Below are 22,882 nucleotides of genomic sequence, written 5' to 3' on the forward strand. Positions count from 1 at the left end.
GATATGTTGTATTCGACACTTCTTAAACCTCAGCTTCACAAGTATTCTTTCAGATAGACAGACAATTTTCACTCCTACTTAACAAGTAAATCAGGACAATTCTAAGGCAAGAAAGCCCATTTGTACCTGGCCATTACAGGTATAGCCCAGTGGGCTTGGAGCTGAAACTAAAATTAGTGGACTATACAGAATAGTTTCTAACCTGGGACCACAGAGAAGTCTCCCGGGGAGTCCAAGTCTAGAAGTCCCAATTCAGACCTGAGATAGAATCATGGAAACCAGGCCTAGCCTCCCACGTGTCCTGTAAGGTCCCCAGGTAACTATAGCACAGCCAGAACCTTTCTGCAAACACCTGGACTTTCCAGGCCTCTCCATGTTCGCTCTCAAACCACTAAACAGCTAATCTTTCCATTTCCCAACAAGCGTCCATTAGTGTCTTACTTAAATGTTAGCTCAAAAACAGAGCCTCCGCTGTCGTTGCAGATGGCAAGAGTTGGGTCATCTGTGAACTAAACAGAAAAGGAGTTTATTTTCTTGTAAAGAACCAGACAGGAAAAGTGTTAAATAGGTCATGGGACAAAATTATAAATTTTGAAATCAAAATACATACTTAGTATATGAAATAACAAAGATTTGGTTCATCTCTTTAAAAGTACAAAATTTGTCCTTACTTCCAATAACACTAGCTCAGTACCTTTAAGACAACTGAATCTTTCAAAAAGCAAAGCAGGCTGCCGAGTGTCTCAGAGGGCAAAGGCATCTGTTACCAAGCCCGACCTCTCATGTATTCTATCCCTGGAACTCACAGCAGAGACCTGACTCTCGCATTACGTCCTCTGAGTCCACACGCTCAGAATCCCATATGCCCCTCCCACAACAAACACACACAATAAATAATGTTTTTAAAAAAGAAAAAAACTAACTTCAGTAGATAAAAACCTGATTTCCTGGCTTGGTGATTACACTGAGGTTTTGTAACTTGGTATTAAGTAGGCAGGACCATGCGGATACACTGAAGTTGACGGCTTTTTATAAAGACATACACAATAAGATCCTTGGGATCGTTGGGAAATAAACTTGAGTAAAGGACTCGTCCTGATTTGTTGTTGTTGTTGTTTGAGACAGGCTTGGATTAAAGGCACAGACTACCACTGCCCTGCACTCCCCAACCATTTTGAAAGGCGGAGTAGAGTGACTGCAACCTAACTTGGCAGACTCAGAGCAATGGCTTTCACAGTGATGCAGTCCCCAGTTCAGGTGTGTTACAGCAAACGCTGCTGGGTGCAAAGGAAATGATGGCATTTATAACAGTTCCAGGGTCTTGCCTCACAAAGCCTGAAAGTTAGTGAATCATTCTGGAAGAGCCACTTTTGTTCAGTGATAACTGTGCTACAAGAGAAGATTACTGTACAACACTCCCTTGAACCTCCCGCCACACAACAGAAGTCCCCATCCTTTTTCTCAAAGCCTAGGTGAGCAGCTGCCATGGGGGAGCACATGAGACGTCCGTCCGTCCCCAGGCGGGAGAGGAAAGAGCACTCCTGTTTCTGTTTCATTGTTCCTTTTTGTGTATGGACTTTAAAAACTGGTCCAGAACGTTTGGAGAATTAGACACATGCACCAGTACACAGGATCTGAGCCTGGACTGCTGCTGATGACATCAGAGATCAATGAGTTAGTTACTCAAAGACGAGTAGATGTTAGTCCAAGACCCCAGTAACACTGAAGCCTGCACCTCCTTTCTCTCATGCCTGTGTCTGCAAACTCCAAATCATTCCCAAACAACACAGTTCCTGGAGCTGCATCTTAATCTCAGCCGTGTCCTTCTCTTTTTCCTCTGCCTTTAATTCCTCTGTTTCTCATTGTCTCACCCAATAACTTCTTCTTTTTCCCCGCTACAAAAGGACTAGTTACTACTTCAGGCAAACATTTACTGAGCAGTTACTATGGGCAGAACACAAAAATAAATGACAGATAGATTCTGCTTTCAAAGATCTTAATCTATTAAGAGAAATAAAACATGCACAGACAACAGTAACATTAGCAGCTGGCACTAGAAAAGGAGGTCGAGATAAATCAGCTTCGTGCTCTGAGAGAGGAAGGCCTAGCTCATCTTGGCTGTTTCTTCGTCCCTAAATGCTTCAATGCCGTTCTGTCACAGAAGGCTTTCCGTAACTAACCTAGATGCAGATATATAAACTCCAGATGCTACGGGCTTTAAAAAGCATGTGTGTGGATAGGAGAGCCGCAGAGCTAAGCAACCAAGTATGCACATGATTAAATCTAGAAGAGCCGAGTTTAGAATCCCCTTGCTATAGTCCTTTACCTTTTATGCTTCTGAACATGGGCTTGCCAGCATGAAAAGGCAGGCGTCACATGAACTATAAATGAAGCCTGTTACCTAAGTCAGTTTTATGCTTTTCAAGCCTGAGAGAAAAAAAAAAAAAAACAACACAGCGACCTTAATGCTTTTCCTTTAGAGACTTGAAAGAAAATAAACCAAACGATTCACTTCTAAATATAATCCAAGCCCTGGCTCTTCCACAGTTGGTGCCTGGAGTCTCAGGCACTTCCCAACAATGGGCAGCCATACACCCCTCGGCAATAAAATCTTGGCCAACTGAGCAGGGTGAAGAGAGTGTCTAAAATCTCCATATGAGTTTTTAGAAGCATGCTGCTTCGCGGCTGCCAAATACCTACTATGGGATCAGATCAAGCCGGCCCTTTTGCTGCTAGACTTCAGTGCAACCTGAAGCCGGTTACTTTCACTCTAGCCCATCTCTGGCTTTGAACTTGAGAAAGTATCACTGGGTTCATCAAATCATATTCAGCTTCGTGTTAAATAAATTTAGTTAATAATTAAATAAATTTAGTCTGGTTATCAAAAAGTTTAATGTGGCTACAGAGGCAGGGTAACAAAGATGGTTAGCACAAGGAGGAGAAGCCGTCATCACCTTGATGTGCAAGATGGCTGTCCCTGGAGGGTGAGCATCTGATATTGACCTGAGAAGTTTCCCGCTGGCCAAATCCCACATGGTGATCTGTAAGACAGGCAAAGACATTAAAAACAAATGGATTGCTTTTCTGCTCTTACATACCCTGCCTTTTGGATGAAATGACCTATTCCTTGTCTATAAACATTGCAGGGAAAAAGCCATCAAGTTCAAACACAGCTACTAGCTGAGACTCCATTAGAGCCCTGGGCCTTTATGTCAGCTTCACCAGCCCTCCCTCTGCCTGGTCCATTTAACACTTCAATTTTGCCATTTCTGGTAAGTCAGTCTGTTGAGCACTGACTAAACACTCATACAAATGATGTCACAGCAAGTCAGCTCTGGTGCAGAGATCAGGGAAGGAGAAAAACCATGACTTGTCACCACAAAGAACGGCCTGTCCAAACTACTGCCCAAGAGCACAGGGGTGGGAAGAGTGGTTTTAAAAGTAGCCACAAGGGGTGAGGAGATGGCCAGTTGGCAAAATTCTTGCTTTGTAAGCATAAGATCCTGAGTTCAATCCCTAGAACTATAAAAACGCCAAGGGCTGGAGGAAGCAAGAGAGCAGGCTCAGCCATAAAGATCACCGCTTCTCTTGCAGAGGATCTGAGTCCATTTCCTGGCACCCACACAGAAAGCTCACAATGGCTCAGGGAGAGCCAACGCCTCCAATCTCAGTGGGCGCCTGTGCTTGGTGCACATATCCACACAGAAAAGTACACACATAGTTTAAAATAAAATAAATCATTCCGTGTTGGTGGCACACACCTTTAATCCCAGCACTCAGGAGGCAGAGGCAAGTGGATCTCTGTGTGTTCAAGGCTAGCCTGATCCACAGAGCAAGTTCCAGGACAACTAAGGCTATACAGAGAAACTCTGTCTTGAAAAAGAAAACAATAGATAGATAGATAGATAGATAGATAGATAGATAGATAGATAGATAGATAGATAGATAGATAGACTGACAGATAGATAAAAATAATCCTTTAAGAAAAAACAAAGCCGCCAGGCAGTGGTGATGCATGCCTTTAATGCCAGTACTCAGAAGGCAGAGGCAGGCAGATCTCTGTGAACTTCTAGTCCATTCTAGTCTATAAGAGCTATTTCCAGGACAGGCTCCAAGGCAACAGAGAAACCCTGTCTTGAATAACCAAAAAAAGAAAAAAGAAAAGAAAAGAGGAGCTAGGTGCTGTGTAATTACAGCTCTGGGGATGGAGACAAGATCCTGGAGCTCACTAGTCCAATATAACTAAGGATGACTGAACTTGTCCTTCAGACTTTACACATGTGCACACACCATGGGTGTTTTCTCTCTCTCTCTCTCTCTCTCTCTCTCTCTCTCTCTCTCTCTCTCTCTCTCTCTCTCTTTCTCTCTCTCATCAGAAAACAAATAAAAACAACCACAATTACACACTACTACCATAAGAGGATATATTTTATAAAAGCTATCTACCAAGATAAGCACCATTAGAATATGAAAGCTACAAAGTCTAGTTCAGTCTGTAACAATTATTTTAAAAATCTAAACAAGCCAAAGGTCAGACTAACAGACCCCAAACTGGCACTAACAGGCATGTCACCTCTAGATACATCACTTCATAACACATAACATGCATTTTGTTCTTCAAAATATTTACCTAAAAAATATTTAGATTCCACTTTAACATCACCTTGAGGGTCAATGAAGCCGTCACCTTACCTGTCCTTTAGCAAAGCCACAGAGAAGTCTCGAGCAGTCATTGTTGATGCTGAGGGCAGAGATGGCTCCATACTGCCCTCCGACACTTGTGCTGCCCAGGCAGAGGCGCAGGGCTTGATTCTGATCTAGAGGCAAGCACATTAGACCCTGAGATAAAACACTACTGCCCACAAGAAGACACGATTCAAACCCACTGGTGACACAACAGGAACCCCTAAGAAAATACATTTTCTTAAGCAAACCAACAATCTCGAAGCTGCCTCATCCTACAATTAACTTTTTTTCTATTTCTAAGATGTTAGGATACAGGGAACACCACCTTCTTTGTGTGCAGTGGGGGAAGGGGGCCTGTGGTGTGTCTGTGTGCATGTGTGGGGTCGGTAGTGTGTGTGTGTGCTTGTGTATGTGTGTGTGTCTGTGTCTATGACCACAGATGCCCGTGCATTAGTATGCCACGAGAGGATGTTAGGTATCTTCAATACTGCTCTTCCCCTTATTTTGGGACGGGGCTCTCACTGAACCTGAAGTTCACTGTTCAGCTACGCTGACTGTCCACAAAGTTCCTGCGATCCTCCTGTCCCCACCTTTCCACCCTGAGTTAGAGGCAAGTTTGGCCACACAGCTTCTACATGGGTGCTAGGGACTTGAGCTCACACCCACTTACTTACACAGTGGGTGTGCTCTGACCCACTAAGCCATTCCCAGCCCCACGAAAGGCACTGGTGACCCCCAACCATAAAATTATTTTTGCTGCTACTTCGTAACTATAATTTTGCTATTGTTATGAATCGTAAAGTAAATTTCTATGTTTTCCGATGGTCTTAGGCAACACCTGTAAACACCTGTTCAGTCCCGAAAGGAATAATGACACACGGTTGAGAACTGCTACTTTAGGACAAAGCCATGATCTTGAAGAGCTAATTCTAGAAGCAAGGGAAATAAAACACAGGCTATCATACCCTGCTATGAAAATCACCTATACTCTTGATCTCCTGCAGTGATTAAACTTCAAAATTCAAAATGTACTAATTTAAAATTGGCTCAGTGGTTAAGGGCACCAGTTGCTCTTCCACAGGGTCTAGGTTCAGTTCCCAGCACCCACATGGCAGCTCATGAGAGTCTGTAACTCCAGTCCGGGGGATCTCACCCCTTCTTCTGACCTCAAGCACTACATATATGTGTGTGTGTGTGTGTGTGTGTGTGTGTGTGCGCAGAAAATACAGTGCACAAACACCCATATGCAGAAAATAACGTTTTGTTATTAAAATTTGACTTAAAGGGCCAGGCAGTGGCGGTGCACGCCTTTATTCCCAGCACTCGGGAGGTAGAAGCAGGTGGATCTCTGTGAGTTCGAGCCCAGCCTGGTCTACAAGAGCTAGTTCCAGGACAGGCAGGGCTGTTAGACAGAGAAACCCTGTCTCGAAAAACCAATAAAAAAAAAACACTTTAAAAGAAAAAGAATTTGTTTAAATTTACATTTATGCTATCCATGTAGAAAAGGTTAGCCAAGCAAATGAACTGAATAGTGAAAGCAAAATTTTGGGGTAAATATTTAAATTACCTTAAAAATTGTTTTTTAAGTTTTTGTAGGAAGTGCTCATTAAATGTTATTACCTAACAATTAAATACAATTGACCTAGGTCCTCTCCTAGACAAAGCTCATTTTGTAGAGAGTTCGTGATTATCCCTACATGAAAACAACAAGATTTAAAAAAAAAAAAATGTAATGAGGGCTGGGGGGATGGTTCAGTGGCTGAGAGCACTTGCTGCTCTTGCAGAGAAACCAGGTTTGGTTCCCAGCACCCACAGGGTGGCTGTCCAGTCCCGGGGTCTGCTGCCCTCTTCCAGCCTCCACAGGCACTACATGCAGACTCAGACCATAAATAGATCCTTAATACTCTTTAAATATAAGAAAGTGCACCTAGACAACTGCTTCAAGGAACCAAAAGTAGACAAAGTGCAGAGCCTGGGGCTGCCCCTGCCCTACTGGGCTTCCATCCCTCCTGGGAAGTCTACGCACACTTTCCTCCTCTGTCAGGCATGACTCTCTGAGGGCCAAGACCCTGAGTGACTTAGCACTTCAGAACACCCGATGGTCATCCCGTGGCTCTCATTAGTATAGCCCTAACTACTGTAAGAGCTGCCTGTCACCAAAGAGCCTGGAGGATGCTCTCAGGCGCAACTGCAGTACTGGGTAAGTGCTCATTCCCATCTAATATGAACTCCGTAGGAAGAACTCTGGGTTCATAGACTAACTGCAGCGGGCACAGGGGGCCTGAGACAATTAATGGCTGCACTACATCGGGCACACAGAAAATACTCAACGGCTTTTAAGTTTTTTCAGATTTCAAACTCCCAAGGTAAATATTTGAAAAGAATAAACCCATAAATATACAAGGTCTCGTGTGTTTTAAAAGTCCTACCTTTATCTCACACCCAGAATCATATAATTACAATTTTCACACACACATTCAAGCTAGCCTCCCCCTAATTTTTAACTTTAATTTAACCCTTATTATTAAAACCTTTTATTCTAGAATTTCTTGCATCTAACTAGGATATTCTGCTTCTTTTGTCTTCTGAAACTGCCTACAGCTGGGTTTTCCGTGATCTTCCTCGTACATTTAGAGGACTATCCACACCCTGGATGGCAAACTGACCATGACTGGGCAATGGTATTCTGTGTGTACTCCCAATCAGAGTCACACAGAGAGCAAAGAACTGATAATGAAATCTCACACTAACTCCCAAATCTCACACTAACTCCCCAAGTCCAGACTTCCTACCTTCCAGGCATAGAGTGGTGGCCAATGGCACTGAGACTTTCTGCAAGCCTGTTTTGGGATCCATGTCTTACAAGTCCTGATGCTCTAATACACTTGCAATTGCTTTGCACACACAAACCCCAATTTAAGTTTTGGGTTGTTTTGGCTTTTGGTTTTTTGAGACAGGGTTTCTCTGTGAAGCCCTGGCTATCCTGGAACTCACTCTAAAGACCAGGCTGGCCTTTAGAACTTAGAGATCCTCCTGTCTCAGCCTCCCAAGTGCTGAGATTAAAGGCATGAGTCACCACTGCCTGGTTTAAGTACTCTTATGTGACAGAGAAGGCAGGAAAACAGGGAAATCTGATCAAACAGATAGTATATGACTTAAGACAAGGGAAGATCTATCTAAAAACCTCTGCATGCCTATGACCCCAATACTTGGAAGCAGAGGGAAGAGGATCAGGAGTTCAGACCATCAGCTATATAACAATTACAGGGCCAATCTAGGTTTTATGAGGCCCTGTCCAAAGAAAAGCCAGAAATGCCTAAGCTTCCCTGCCTACAGTTCCCATATAATAAAAACTAGCCAAGAGAGGAAAGAAACTAAATTACTAACCTTGGTCACTCCTGCAATATATGCTAACTTTATATTGTAGAGTTCATGTCAGTGAAAAGATTCTCAATTGTTCCCTTGGTTTTTCCCATGTTTTTATCTTGTTTCTATAGCGTCTGTGATGAGGTATCATGCCCATGAAGTCTTGCTTTCAATTTCCCCTCTACTAAAGAGTTACAGGCACTGCAACTATACATAGAGGCAACTTTGTATAACTTAACTTCCCATCTTCATCTATGCAATGTAGAGAACAGCCCATCGCCTCATTGCTTCAATGAGAGGATAGATTACTAAAATAAAATGATATCTACAAAGGACAAATTCAGTGTCCCTAGAATGTGACCAGGTCTCCACTGAAAACTAACTTACGTTTATATTTACACACGGCATTTTTCAAGTAGCAAAGATGGTGGCAGGAGACAGACTACATATAAAACATAATCAGCTTTTATTCTGCGTTTATACACCCATTGTCATGGTATGCCAAGCCTGCTGTGAGTAGCCTGTCTCGAGGCGGCAGAGGCAGCTATGCCATGGGAAAAAGAGTGGCCTTCTGTGCCACCGGAGATAACCATCCTGTAGTCCGTATGAACCTGCACAGCCGGAGTGGTGGGATGAAATAGCACAACGTCTTCTAAATACTGAGCTTGCAGTTACAGGGACAGGAAAAAGCATGCACACAGCAGAAAGACAAGCGAGGGTGAGAACTCTGCCCGGGCTCCTGTTGAGTTGTTAACTTTAAAAGAAAACTAGCTCTATTCTCCCCTGCATCCTGGAGCCTCCACTGTCTAGCACCGAAAAAAAAAATGTATTAGATTCATAGTAAATTCATCTACTTTTAAATACAAAGCAGCATAAAATTATATCTGGCTACCACTGTTGACTTAATATTTTAAAAGTGTTGATGTTATAAAGGAGGTGACCCAGTCAAGAAATATAAAATGAGAACATCACTTTTCCTGCACGCTTCACAGAGCTTAAAATCTGAGCAACAAAATGTCTATGAACAATTTGAGCATTATCAAGTGACACGAATGTAAGAAATTAGTATCAGCAGCAGTGATATAGTTAATATAGTTTAGATATAATTAAGAGGACGCCAGGTCCAGAATCACAAAACATAGAAGCTGGGCGAGGTGACCTATAATCTCAACACCCAACACCGGAAGCACAGGCAGTTGTCACAAATTCAAAACAAATTTGGTCTACTCGAGTGAGTCCCAGGGCAATCAAAAATACAAAATGATACTTAGTCTTAAAGAAAAAAAAGCTATTTGCCATTGAGTGAATTACACTTAATTTTTATTAGTACTGGGTAAGCATCCCCAATCCAAACAAAATCAAAAGTATTGTGAATCCAGTCCTTCCTGAGCTTGATCAAACTGACATTGCAACACTTCAGGCTTTTGAAGCATTCTAAATTTTAGATTTTAGATTAGAGATGTTCAATCTGCAAAGTCTATGCAAATATTCCAAAACACAAAAGACTCAAAATCTGAAGCACTCCAGACACCAAGCATTTGGATAAGGAAGGCTCAAACCACTTTTATAGGGTGGACCGCATGCTGGGCTGGACAGTAATGTGAAAATAGCAACAAAAAGTCACAAATCATAGCTTAAAATCTAAAGCCGAACACATTTCAGAATTCCACAAGGAAACAGACTGACTTGTAGGCAGATGAGTCTAACCTTAACCTCTCAGCAGTCACCACTCTCAGCGTGATGTTTTTCTTGGCTTCTCTGTGTAGCCCGGGCTATCCTGGAACTCACAGATCCAGCTGCCAGCATGCCAGGCTAAGTGTTACTTTCTCACCCTGTATTTATTACTCCCACTGTAACAAGCTCTAGGGCCAGGGGAAAGTTAAAAAGGAGACCTCATTGTAAAGCATTTGTCACGTTTGATACAAAATAGTGCTGCGCTTTTACCTGAGCGGCTCATACAGCCAAACCTTCCTCCTTCTACGATGCTTCCTAACCGGGGCACCCTGAATCCCCCGCGGACTGGCTACCTTCTAGAACACTGCTACTATGGAAGAGCCAGTGTGCATTCCCAGATACCCATGCCACTGTGATGTTAGTGTGCTTGAGCTGAGGACCAGAGCACAGAACTGTGGCAGCTGTGAGCACAAGGCGGAGGTTTCAGAAAAGCCTAAGTAGGGCAGTTACTCTACAAAAGTACCCAGAAACTGGGTATCAACAAGGTAATGTTGCAATAAAACACTGCAACAATGTCTCCTTAGAATCTGGAATTCTGTACTCATGGTTAGCTGATAGGTGCTAAAATTCTATGTGACTTATCATTGATAAAGTTTATGGCACAAAATGTCACCTCCACTGGCCAACATAGACTTCAAGACAAAGCGCAGAGCTGTATTAAAAGAATGGAGGAAACAGAACATACTGAAAACTGCCTAAAAGAATTCCATTTTTTCAGCTAAAATTAAGCACTGAAAATATGCATATATTTTTAATTTTCCACAGTAACCGTTTTAACCAATTTTTAGGTAGCTATTTACTTTTCTTTTGTAAGATGGCATTAAGTGTAATTGACAATACTCTCTTTAAATGTTAAAAAGCTCAAAAGAAAAAGAACTATTCATGCATACCAAATTTACTATACCTTTTCCTTTTGAATCCATGGAGAAAAGATCAAAAGAGAGGGAGAAAAAAGAAATCAGTTCAAAAGTTCAGAGAGAAATGTAGGCCAACTCTGAAGGGTATAAATGATGAGCTTCATCTATCTACGGGAGTAACAGACGCTGACGTGGATAAGTGATGTCCTAGCATTTGTGGTTACAATCAGGGAAGTATTGGTTCTGGGAAAAGCGAAAACATAGAACATTCAAATTATAGCACAGGCAGAAAAATCCATGTTCAGTTAAACAGAAGCAAAACCCTTTCAAAGAGACACATCACCAGAGCACACTTTAGGGAAAAGGGAAATGGAGGTGTAAGGGAGAGAGACACCTGTATTGAGACCCTGTGTGAGGTGAGAACCCAGACACGCTCGGTGTTGGTGTCGCACGCTGGGACCACACAAGTCTTCCAGAAGTGCGGGTTTGTGTTTTAAAGACTCAGACCTGATTCCCAGAGAACATATCAGTGCTCAAACAAAGTCAGTCTTCCTGCTAGGTTTCTGGGATAAACAAATATATTTTTTAAAGTCCAGATCTAACCCAGACAGCTAGTCTAGACACTTCACGGGGTCTGCCATTTGTTTCTAGGCTTTTTAACAAATTTTAATGTATTTGTTCAAAAGCGCTGTCCAAACATCCGTCGCCTATAAGCAAGTAAAATTTAACTGTACTATTAAAACTCAGTGCAAAGCCAGACACTATGGTTCTTCCTCAGAATGTCCGCTCTGTCACACTTTCTTTCCCGTGAAGCTGTAAGAAAAGATCATTGTTCCATCACTTCTACAGGAAAACTGCTGAGGGCTTTGGAAAACCGGCAGGCAGGTCCAAGGAAACGAAGGAGACAGCACCAAGAGTGAACGCACTCCTCCGTGTTAACACACTTGTCTGTAGCCAACACTTCGTGCACAGCTATAAACAGTCTCGCGCTCTTCCAACCTCTTGGTAAGGAACGGAGAGAGTTCGAGCAGAGCTGAGGAAAACGGATGGCTGCTACACAGGAAGAACTGACAGGCGCTCTCCCGGCAGACAAACATGGGATTGTCCCAAGTCGCCTTTACCTCTTCTCACCTTTGCTTCTCGCGCGCCGTTCTGCCTCATTTTCACTCGGGGACAAGAACTGCTTAAAACAGGAGACAGCTGATCTAGGAGCCAGCACTGTTTAATTCTGAACCTGACCGTGCGTGTCGATCACTTCAGACACTTCAAACCAGAGCAGTGGGACACAAGACTCTGAGATCCTCCCCCCAAATCTAATCATCTAATAGTGATTATCCCCTCAAAGGAAAACAAGGCCCTCCCCACCTGCTATGTTCATGTCCCGGCCCAAACATTTCCACTTGTAGGAATTTGTTCTAAAAACGATCATATGCAAAAAAAAAAAAAAAAATACAGAAATAAAGCTGCATATGACTCTACTGTTTAGAAACAGCTGAAGAGGCTTCCTTGAGCAAAAGGCTAATTAAATTTTCATGGATCCATTTGAAAGAACATTGCATGTCCATTAAAATGATGTTCCATGCCTGTACTCTCAACACTGGGAGGCTGGGGCAAGATGACTGCCACGAGTCTGTGGCCAATCCAGGCCACATGAGCAAGTTCTGCGCAAGCCTACGCTACACAGTGAGACATCTCAAATGAACAAAGATGCTGCGTTCAAACACAGAAATGCATGGGGAGGGGCCCACAAGAATGAAAAGCGGCTCCTTAGGAATATACATACAGCTATACACATATGTGGGGAAAGGGATGGATGGCTACACAGAAATGCTGAAGATTAGCCCTAGATATTGTAACTTGTTATTTTATATTCTCCAACTTGCACAATCGATGTTTTGTACATTTCCTACTACGGATACATATCAATTATACAGGAAAAAAGATACCATTTTAAGATTCAATTCTAAAGTTCTCTTAGGGAAGTGACACTTTTGTTTCTCTCCTTCTGCTCTTCAAGAAATAAAACTATTATTTAAATCAGCCATATCTGAAAAGACCAGGTAATATAATTATATGTCAAATAAAGCTTTTGGAATAATGGAAAATTTATAAATAGAAAGTAAAATTGTTCAGTAACAATGGGAAAGAACTAGTTATTTGCATGGATGGTAAAAACTATAAGACTCACAGAAATCGAACTATGGTTCTGCTAATAAAACGCCCTCAAGTAACCCTTACCGAGCAGCCCTTGCTAGTTCCCATCTAAGATATGCAGGCTCTGAGCCCCAGAGCATGCACCCGCACACACAAAGACCTGAGAATACTACCTGAAGGGCTTCACGTTTTTAAAAAGATCAAAACAGCCTGTTTGATACTGAATTCAAAAGCAAAAGCCTAACGAAACTGATTAGTCTCAGAGAAAAAATGCAACTAATTTCTACCATATAATCAAACTATCCATGCTCTCTTAACTCAGAAAACAAGGTAATTACAGGCTAGCTTATTTTCAGTTTAGGAAGATTTACAATGGAGATGACTCAGAAACCTGGGGATCCCTTTCCTGGAGACCTTTCTGAATACCTGTCCCACCACCAATCAGAGGGAGACATGCTGACAAGCAGGTTCTCCCCGCACTGTTCTCCCGCCCAGGTGTGCAGCACAGCGATGTGCAGCAGCTACACCTTCCTCATGCAGATGGAAAGAAACGTGCCGTGAGTAGGAAGCGCAGCCAGGAGCCCATCATTTTTAACTTCACAACACCCACTGCTACTTCTTCATGGCTTCCTTGCTGTGTCCTTGAAAGATCAAGTCTACCATATAAAACGTAACTAAAGGGCATTTTAAAACCTAAAAGGAACCTCAATATTTAAAAGAAGAAAATTCTTAGAAAATTACCAAATATTAAAGCCAATCCATGAGATGTGCCCACTGCTATGAGACTGGATACCGCCTGGAAACAGAAGGGAAGACAATCAGTGTTGGGTTTGCTGCCCGCCTTCCTCTCGGCACCCGCTGGCACGTTGACCACTGAAACGAGGAATTTCATCCAGAAAGCAAAATGAGAAATCAAGCCCAGGGCATCTTTATGTCTAAGAATTCCTCTAAATGTAAGAGAAATGTTATCAAAATATCACATACTCAGTACGATATATGAACTATATTATTTGGCTCCCTTTAAAGCCATAGTTCTCAACCTGTGGGTTACAACCGCTTTGACAAACTTCTACCTCCAAGACTATTTATATTACAATCCATAACAGTAGCAAAATTACAATTATGAAGTAGCAACGAAATTTATTTTATGGTTGGGGGTCACCACAACATGAAGAACTGCATTAAAGGGTTGCAGTATTAGGAAGATTGAGAACCACTGACTCCAAGCAACTTACAATTAAACACCAACCCACTCTCTGGCCAGCTGAAGAGGTACTTATATGGCTCACTCAGGGCCTTCTAGCAATGTGGAGGGACGAGAATACTTTTCTCTAGTTTATCACCAGCAGGCAAGAGACACCAGAACGGGCCACTTGAGCCCACTTCCTCACCAGTGACTAATGAGACAGCCACAGAGCGGCTGAAGAAAACCAGAAGGCAGGTCCTTTAATGCACTTTCCAGCCTCTCTAGCTTGCCACAGCCGCTCCAGACACTATCCGCAGGTCCGTAGCTGTGGAATGTGTATTACCAGAGCTCACTCACTCGCTACCACTCCAGTCCTGACAGACTAGGGGACACAGCTCACAGGGGAACTAATGCTGGAAAGGTCTGTTTCTCCACTCCCTGCTCTCGAGCGAGAGCCAGCAAGCTAAACAATAAAGCAGAAAAATCAAAATCCAGCAAGAGCAAGTTTTAAACTTGATTACTAAAAGGAAAGTGACTTGAGAATTTATCATACTAGCACTCAATATTTTAATAGTAAACCTGAGAACTCAGTGAAATTAAAAACCTTACCTTGAGGGATTAAAGGTATACTTACAATTGCTGTGGGTAAGCCAGCATCGACTTTGTCCTAAAAGAGATTGTAAAAGGGAAGAATTGGAAAAGATACTGGTATTGAAGGTAAGCTGCAGCCTCTTTTTATGCGCACTTGGGCCTGAGCAGCTGAGGAGGAAGGGCAGGCACCCTTGGCCTCCCCCTCAGTAAGAATGACAAACCTGCAGCCCTCAAAGCAGATTAGCCTGAGAGAAGGCTACTTTATTTTACTAATGGTAACAGACACTTCTGTGTGGATTCGAAATGGAAATTTAAAGAAGGAAAGGAATTTGTTTCCCACAGTGTAAACAGACTACTAGAAGTCGGTGGTCAACGTGCCAGCAGGTACCGAGAGGAAGGTGGGCAGCAAACCCAACACTGATTACAGGATCAAAATGGTAGAATCAAAGATTCAAGGCAAGGGGACTCGCTACAGGTCCCGCACCTCTTGAGTAGGACGCTCCTCTCCAGTGGACTAACTCCAGTGACTAAAGGAAGCTGGTCAGGGACGAGCCAGTCTGGTCTCAAACAAGCCAAACATCAAGTACAGCTCAGCTCCTTACGAGTAAATGTAACACATTAAGTCACCTAACTGTTCTGACAATGATCTCTACGTGTTCAGAAAAGCAGCAAGTACTGCTCTATTTATCTTAACACACCTGCGAACAGAATTAAATGCAAAGAATGGTATAAGGCGTCTCTCTAGGCTATTTAAGCTTTAATTATAACAGCTGTGGTAATGCAGCGCTGGGACATCATCTTCATCCTGCGTCCTGTCTGTCAAGGGGGAGCAGAGGAACACAGGGCCTGATATAAATATCTGATATACAACTTGTGTTCTGTTCTGCACAGAGAAAAGCAGGGATGAGGGCACAGATGAAAACCATAAACTACATTCAAATGAGTGCAGAAGCCATCTGACTTCAAAGGGTATAAATGACAGATGCGGGAAAGAAACACTGTAGCATAGAAACTGGAATTTTCCTGGTGGTGGAGCAGGGAAATGAGGGAGAAGAGTGTAGGGGGTGGGTCAACCGAAAGCAAGCATTATGAAAATGCCATAACGAAGCCTGCGATTGGGATGCTAATTAAAAAGCGAAAGCACTCTTGAAGTGGAGATGAATGGGAAAGCACACGGAAAAGAAAAGTGGCACAGCTGAGCAAGGAGCTAAAGCAAAGCCAGGGGGAGGGAGGGAGAGAAACGATGGAGGGAAGGAGAAGAGAGGGAGAGAAACGATGGAGGGAAGGAGGAGGAGGGAGAGGTAACTAAGGAAGTTATGGAACTGGTGATGCTGCAGCTCTTGAGAGCCACTCTGTGACCGTCCCTGGAATGCTAATTAGAACACAGATCCCTATGCTGCTCCACTAATGACTCAGCTGAGAAGCTGTGGGTGAGTCCCCAAGAGAGTCGGGCACAGGGGACATGTTTTTAAACAATAATAAAACATGTGCTGAGGCATCTATAATACCCTAAAGTTCATCCTTAAAATGATAAATTCCTTTAAAAACCTAATTTGAATTAATTTTAAATTTAGTCATATGTCACATTACTTTGAGAAGGATCCCCAAATTAAGCAGTTTCATGTTTCCTAAGTGTTTTTCATGCATGGACTCCAAAGTCAGGATGATCAAGGTCCAAGCAGGTCTGATAACATCACTGTCCACAAGGCTGAAGGCACATGTGAACAGCTGTTCAGGAATAATTCCCCAAACAGAACCAGCTTTACATGTTAACCAACCAACCATCACGGGAAAGCAAGCAGCTTAAATGGGGCTGGTGATCCAGGGTTGGGAGAGCACCGCATCGTGCCTGGCACAGGAAGAGCGGCGTTATCTGAACATGCCAGAGCAGCTCAGCCGGAAGAATGCGGAGAGAGCAGAGTGCACACACTCTGGGATGCATTAGAGTTGCCCCCTCATCCTCGAGAGGGAGGAAGCCCCTTTAAGGAGCAGGTTTATCTAATCAGTGCTCAGTGTCTGAGCGCTAGCTCAGTCTCCATTATCCAAAATATTTTTTAAACTGCACAGGTGGGTCAAATGACTGCTCTGGTCCATCGTGATTTCTAAAGGAATGAATTTCATCACCTACATAAGGATTAGATTCAGAAAATGTCACGGAAACGTGATCCTCGACAGGTGGTTTCCATTCTGGCAAATGTGAGTTACTCTCCGTCAAAAGCCGGAAGGGCACTGCCCACGCTCCATTGCGTGGCCACCTCTCCAGCTAACATCCTGTCTGATGTGTGTGCATCAGCTGCGTCAGGACATGCCAGCTGCCTGGCATGCACATCACCTCCTAGCTGCAAGAGAGCTTTCTCTAACACACTGGATGTCATGACTCCTACTGTCTTACCCTCTCGTTCTCTTGAAAAATAACTTTCAAATTAAATATGTAAAATGTTAAATGCCATGAAAAGAACATAAAATGATACTGAGGTCCTGATGCCATCATCAGTGTATTGTCACCCTTGTCATCTACAGAAAACAGACTTGACAGACTAAACGAGTATGGGCTGTGGGGTCAAAGGGAGAGTATCTGAGAGACCACGGTCTTCAATACTACTAAATATTACTTTTTCACCTAACCCAGTGTTCTAAAACATTTTCAAAAAAAAAAAAAAAAAAGGTCACAAATTCCATTGCAGCCACTGTATGTGCAGTGGCCCTACTCACCAGGGCTGCCTCCCTTCTCAGTGGCACCTCTCCCCTCTCTCAGCTTCCTTTGAGTTGCCAAGTCAGGGCATGGCTTTATCTTCTTTCACAAGGGCACATGAAAAAGACTTGCCCGTTATTTTAAATCGATTGGTCATAATCCTGAGCAATCACAAGCACTGCACCTCAGCCAAACTCACAAGATGGCAGCTACCCTGGAAAGGAGCGCAAGGAGACGGCAGACAGTGCTTCTCTTTGCTGGCTGCCACACTTCGTTCCGCATACCGCAATGCTCACAGACCTTTACTCTCATGGCTGCAAGGCCCGCAAGTCAAAAATAATGGGAAAAACCATAAGGAGAGCTGGGCTTTGCTCGTGCTCACTCCTGCTTCACCAAATCACTAGAGGTCATTGGCTGTGGAAGGACAGACAGACACTCACAGCGGCAGACACAATCTGAGCAGATATTCCCTTCAGGAGTGAATGTCGCATAACCGACCCATGCAGTGAGAAGGCATCAGGCAACTTCTTCTTCCTGAGAGAGAGGAGGAGGAGGAAATACTTAGCAGAAGGATGGAAAGGTAGGACCCCACAGCTCTGAGAGAAGAATATACATCTTAAAAGTAGAAACTAACACTGCTGTTATTAATTACCAGTAATTATATAATTAATTGTTATTAAAAGACCAACCTTCAGATGTGCTCTAACTTGAGGCTCAGAGTCTCAAGCAAAAAAACAAACTAACATTCTTCTTCCCTTGCTCCAAATGTTCCCTGTCCACCTGATACAGGGTTGGCTTCTCCTGCTCTCCCGAAGGACAGCTGTGCAGACCACAGCTCCTGCCACCACCACTCCTGCCCCTGCACCTGCACCACCCCACTTGCCTGACGACCTCTGCCCCCCCTTCCCCAGTCTGTCGTCATTCGTCACTCGCTCTGCTGCTCCTACTTTCACTCCTCAGCACCTGTCAACGAGGACACCTTAAACTTTTATCAAGCATTAATCAGGGTATGCCTGTTCTGAATAAAAATGTGCTCTGCTGATCCCAAAATGAGGAAGTCACAGGTCCTACTACGAGAATCCCATATCCTAACTTCTAAATACAGCTTCTAAATACAAAAGCACAGACCAGAAATAGGAATGTCTGATGTGGGATTACCCTCTATGCTGTGAATACCATTGGTTAATAAGGAAACTGTCTTAGGCCTGTGATAGGGTAGATTAGAGCTAGGTGGGGGGTAGGGGGGAACTAAACTGAATGCTAGGAGGAAGAAGGTGGAGTCAGAGAGAAGCCATGGAGACAGATGCAGTGAAACTTTGCTGGTAGGCCATGACCTTGTGGTGATGCACAGATTAATGGGGGTGGGTTAAATTAATATGTAAGAGTTAGCCGATAAGGAGTTAGAGCTAATAGGTCAAGCGGTATTTAATTAACACAGTTTCTGTGTGGTTGTGTCAGGAGTCTGGGTGGCCAGGAAATGAACAAACAGCCTCCTTACAACAAATGTGCAAATAGAGAAGAATGGACCCTGTTTACTGGGGGAGATGAGGCACAGCTGCCAGCCAAGAGACGTCTAATCTGCCTCGGCACACTATGAGGAAGAGCGAGGACAAATGGGCATAAACTGGGCGGGCCAGTTCAAAGTGCTCAGAGAGGCTCAAACGGGCAGGCAGTGCCCAGCCTGACAGCACACCAAGAACTTCTGACTATCACATACCAGTCCCATCCAACTCCTGCCTGGTGAGCCACAGGCAGCCCAGGGGAACTATGAACACAGTTCAGCACAAAATCAGGAACTTGTTAATCAAGATTTTGTGTGTGTGTGTGTGTGTGTGATTTTTTTCCGTTAATAAATTACAGGTTCTCAAATGTGAACCTGTGAGAGTTATCAAAGGCTTGGACACAGCTGATAGGCAACAAGAGCACACCCTCACTTGTAAACAGGGGATGCAGGTCATCAGAATTATGCGTCTGTTTGGAAGACACTGTGATGAGGAGCTGAATACACCTTCAGGGACCCCTGTCCCGAGACGGCAATCTGAGGAAGACGGCGCTGGCACGGAAGACCTAGGCGGAAGAGTGCAGGTTCCCTGGCCCGCATGCAGACTGCATGCAGACTCAGGAAGCATTTACAGCACCCTTTCTCCACACCTCTCATCTCTGTGTTCTCCCCAAGAGTGTGGGAGGTGAACGGCAGCTGAGCCTGGGTTATTGACAGTTGGAACCGTCCTGTCGCCGTCCCCCTGGTGCTCTCCTCTGAACCTGCTCCAAGGAAATGAAGAGTTCTGGAGCTGACCTTGCAGAGTGGTGTGAGGGAGCACAGGGAACACAGGTGGCCAGGAGGGCCAAGCCCCACAGTGTGTCCCCGCTGAGCTATAACCCCTCCTACAGCTAATTACATGCACCATGAAGACACTGACTTTAAAGAATCAAACTAGACTATACCAATGAAATAGGATTAATAAAAACTCAGAGACAGATATTAGGGTTCAACCTGAAGGTCAGAAAAGCAAAACAGCCAGTCACTGGCCCTTACCTCTACCTCAGTCTGAAATGGCGATCCTGCCTCCAGGAATCTCAGAATGAGACTGAGACTGAGGGCTGTCTCCTCCAGTTTTATATTCCTCTCTAGTTCTGAGATTAAGGTTGTGCACCACTACTGCCGGTTTCTATGGCAAGCAAGAGTGGCTGCTGGGATTAAAGGTGTGTGTCATTGCTGCCTGGTCTGTAAGGCTAATCAGGGTGACTGTTTTACTTTTCTGATCCTCAGGCAAGCTTTACTTATTAAAATGCAAATGAAATGCCACTCCATAACTGAAGACAGTGACTTTAAATCATCAAGCTAGACTGTACCATGCATGAAGACACTGGTTTTAAATAATCAAATTATACTGTGCCGTAAAGAGAAAGACTTTAAATAATCATCTATTTTGGCCATATACAAGTATGATACACAAGAATATTTACCTCTTTAAGTTGGCCCTGTCGCCGCTGTCTGAGCTCGCCACAGAGGAGGTGTCGTAAGAGTGAGAATCAATGGTGTCGATGTTTAGCAAGGTAGGGTCCTCGAGAACAAAGGACTCATCTTCATCATCGGTCTAGGTTGAAAGAAGATGCAGTCATAAGGTCAGGTCGGGTGAGCCGGGCACTGCTGGCTTCACAGCACCCAGCTTCTGCTTCGGCTTGTCCTTCTCTTCCACGCATTCTCAGTTCCCAGAGACACGTGGTGGAGAACTCCACACAGAGATCACTCTCCAAAGAGTTCCTGTCAAACCCTCTCATACAGCAGGAAGAAGCAGGAACAGTTATACAGATCATTGCTGGCTGCAGGGTATTTTGAAAACCCAAGCCTGTATAGATGCTTCACTCGTGAGCTGATGAGCAATGGCTAATTAGCAGAAAACAAATGTCTGCCATGAAAATATGACAGGTATACAGAAGAAAGTCATTCTAGGTGGAAAACATGCAGAAACCTTGATTTCGTAACATGGATTGGACTAGGTAAAGGAGGCTGCAATATAGCAGGAATGTATGAATAGAAACTGAAGCTGGGCTAGATGAGCCAGAGTCCAATCTGTACAAAGCACTGTTTTCCATCCATTTGGTAGCAGCAGAGCCTACATCAGCCTTGTCTGCCATTGTACCTACAGTACCTGGTACAAGGCCTAATATGTAACAGCACTCACTAATTTAATAACTAGAATACTATCTCCAGCAGACAGGAGGGAGGGTATTGGGACCTCTAAGTAGCAGAGACAAGATGGGAACAGTGTTTTAGGAAGATAAAAGGGGACACAGGCTGAAATAAGTGGGGAAGAGGCTGTGACAGAGGAAGGTTAAGGACCAGTTAGAGGGCTGTCTGAATACCAAGGAAGGAAAACAGAGTTCAGCTGAGGACCACAGAGGCCAAGGGAGGCTATGAGGAAGGAGGCATTACTGAACTAAAACTCAGTCCCTGGTTATCCTTTAAAGGAAGCCGGGCGGTGGTGGCGCACGCCTTTAATCCCAGCACTCGGGAGGCAGAGGCAGGTGGATCTCTGTGAGTTGGAGGCCAGCCTGGTCTACAAGAGCTAGTTCCAGGACAGGCTCCAAAGCTACAGAGAAACCCTGTCTCGAAAAACAAAAAATAATTAATAATAATAATAATAATAATAATAGATAAATAATAAATAAATGAATGAATGAATGAATGAATGAATGAATGAATGAGGTGGAGAGGGCTGGGACACCCCTTGAGGGACTTGGCAGGGCAAGGCTCCTGACCTTCAGCCACAAACGGCAGAGGAAAGGGGTGAGGAGCTGGCTTGTACAGCTGCCTCTGAACCAAGAACAATGCCTCCCTGGCAGCTCTCACCTCTCGCTCCCGATCCCATCTCCAAGGTACGCCCTGCCCTACGCTCATTGCCTCGGCCTTCCCCTCTCATTCGGAGCTGGCGGCCTCCAGTGCTGCTGATACTAACCACTGCCTACTGCAATTAGTGTGTCCTCTGCCTGGCCTTCCCTACTGACAAACACTCTCTCCTTGGTTCCCAACACAAGTGCCATCTCCTAGCTTCTCGACAGCCCATCAGCAAACTCTGTTAATCCTCAGGAATATCTGTAGCTCTCTTCTGCCCCTCAGACACTCCCTATTTGAGGAAGCTTTTTCATGACCACAGCTTTAAGTGCCATGTGGTAATGGCTCTGAAATCTGTCTTCAACATCAACATTAGTCTATAATTTCACCACATTCCAGAATTCTCCACCACACATAAGTCTGCTGAGAATGAGCTTGTACTTGGCACGGAGACAGTTACTTGAGAGCTGTGAAGGACTGCAGCAACTGCTGCAGGAAAAGGAAATAATTGGGAAATAAGAACTGCAGGGCAAAGGTCACAGCAAGAGAGTCAATCAAAGCCTTATTTGATTTTCTTAAGGAGTCTGGACACATAATTAAATAAAACAGAGCACCTGAGAAAAGCCAGGCTTGCGGGAGAAACTGAAAGAAAAAGAAGGAAATAAAGGAATGGAGGAAGTCAGAAGGAATTTAAAACTACTCTACACAGCAAAGCTATCAGCTTCCCCCAACTGTGAAAAATCCACACTCTTATCAAGTTTAGCAGACTTGTGCATGCCCCTGAACCCTGCACGTGAAAACCCAAAACTGAGACATCAGTCTCAGCAATGACACAGAGCTGGGACACCTCCAGCACTGCTATCAAGGCCTATGTTTGTTTTGTTTACTGACTGTGTGTGTCCGTCTGTGTGAGTGTTTTGTCTGCATATCTGTGCAACCTGTGCATGCACTCTCTGCAGAGACAAGAAGGCAGCATCAGATCCCCGGGAACTGGAGTTGCAGATGGTTGTGAGCCACCATGTGGGTGCTGGGAATCGAACCTGGGTCCTCTGCAAGTACAGCAAGTGTCCATAACCACTGAGCTAACTCTCCAGCCCCATACTTACTCTGAGGCAGGGTCTTGGGCACCTAGGCTAGCCTTGAGCTCCCTATGCAGCTGAGAAGGACTCTGAGCTCCTGATGACTACTCCTCTGCTTTAGCATCCTAGTTCCTCTCCTTCCCCTCCCCTCATCTCCCCTCCTTCCCTCCTTGCTTTCTGTGTGCGTGCATCTGTGTGTGT

General features: G+C 44.1%; 1 protein-coding gene across 3 annotated transcripts in view; it reads right to left on the reverse strand.

Annotated features, from left to right (window-relative positions):
- Positions 1 to 22,882, reverse strand: part of Vps8 (VPS8 subunit of CORVET complex) — a 216,731-nt gene that overhangs the window by 167,342 nt on the left and 26,507 nt on the right. For all 3 annotated transcript variants that reach the window (XM_038345871.2, XM_038345872.2, XM_038345875.1), the window contains 7 exons: positions 20,234 to 20,364; positions 17,707 to 17,800; positions 14,618 to 14,650; positions 13,539 to 13,593; positions 4,693 to 4,817; positions 2,955 to 3,041; positions 442 to 509 (listed from right to left, as the gene is read on the reverse strand). In XM_038345871.2, coding sequence (XP_038201799.1) covers positions 442 to 509; positions 2,955 to 3,041; positions 4,693 to 4,817; positions 13,539 to 13,593; positions 14,618 to 14,650; positions 17,707 to 17,800; positions 20,234 to 20,364 — 593 coding nt within the window. The remainder of the gene's footprint in view (positions 1 to 441; positions 510 to 2,954; positions 3,042 to 4,692; positions 4,818 to 13,538; positions 13,594 to 14,617; positions 14,651 to 17,706; positions 17,801 to 20,233; positions 20,365 to 22,882) is intronic.

Source organism: Arvicola amphibius, chromosome 10 (assembly GCF_903992535.2).
Source record: "Arvicola amphibius chromosome 10, mArvAmp1.2, whole genome shotgun sequence".
Lineage (NCBI taxonomy): Eukaryota > Metazoa > Chordata > Mammalia > Rodentia > Cricetidae > Arvicola > Arvicola amphibius.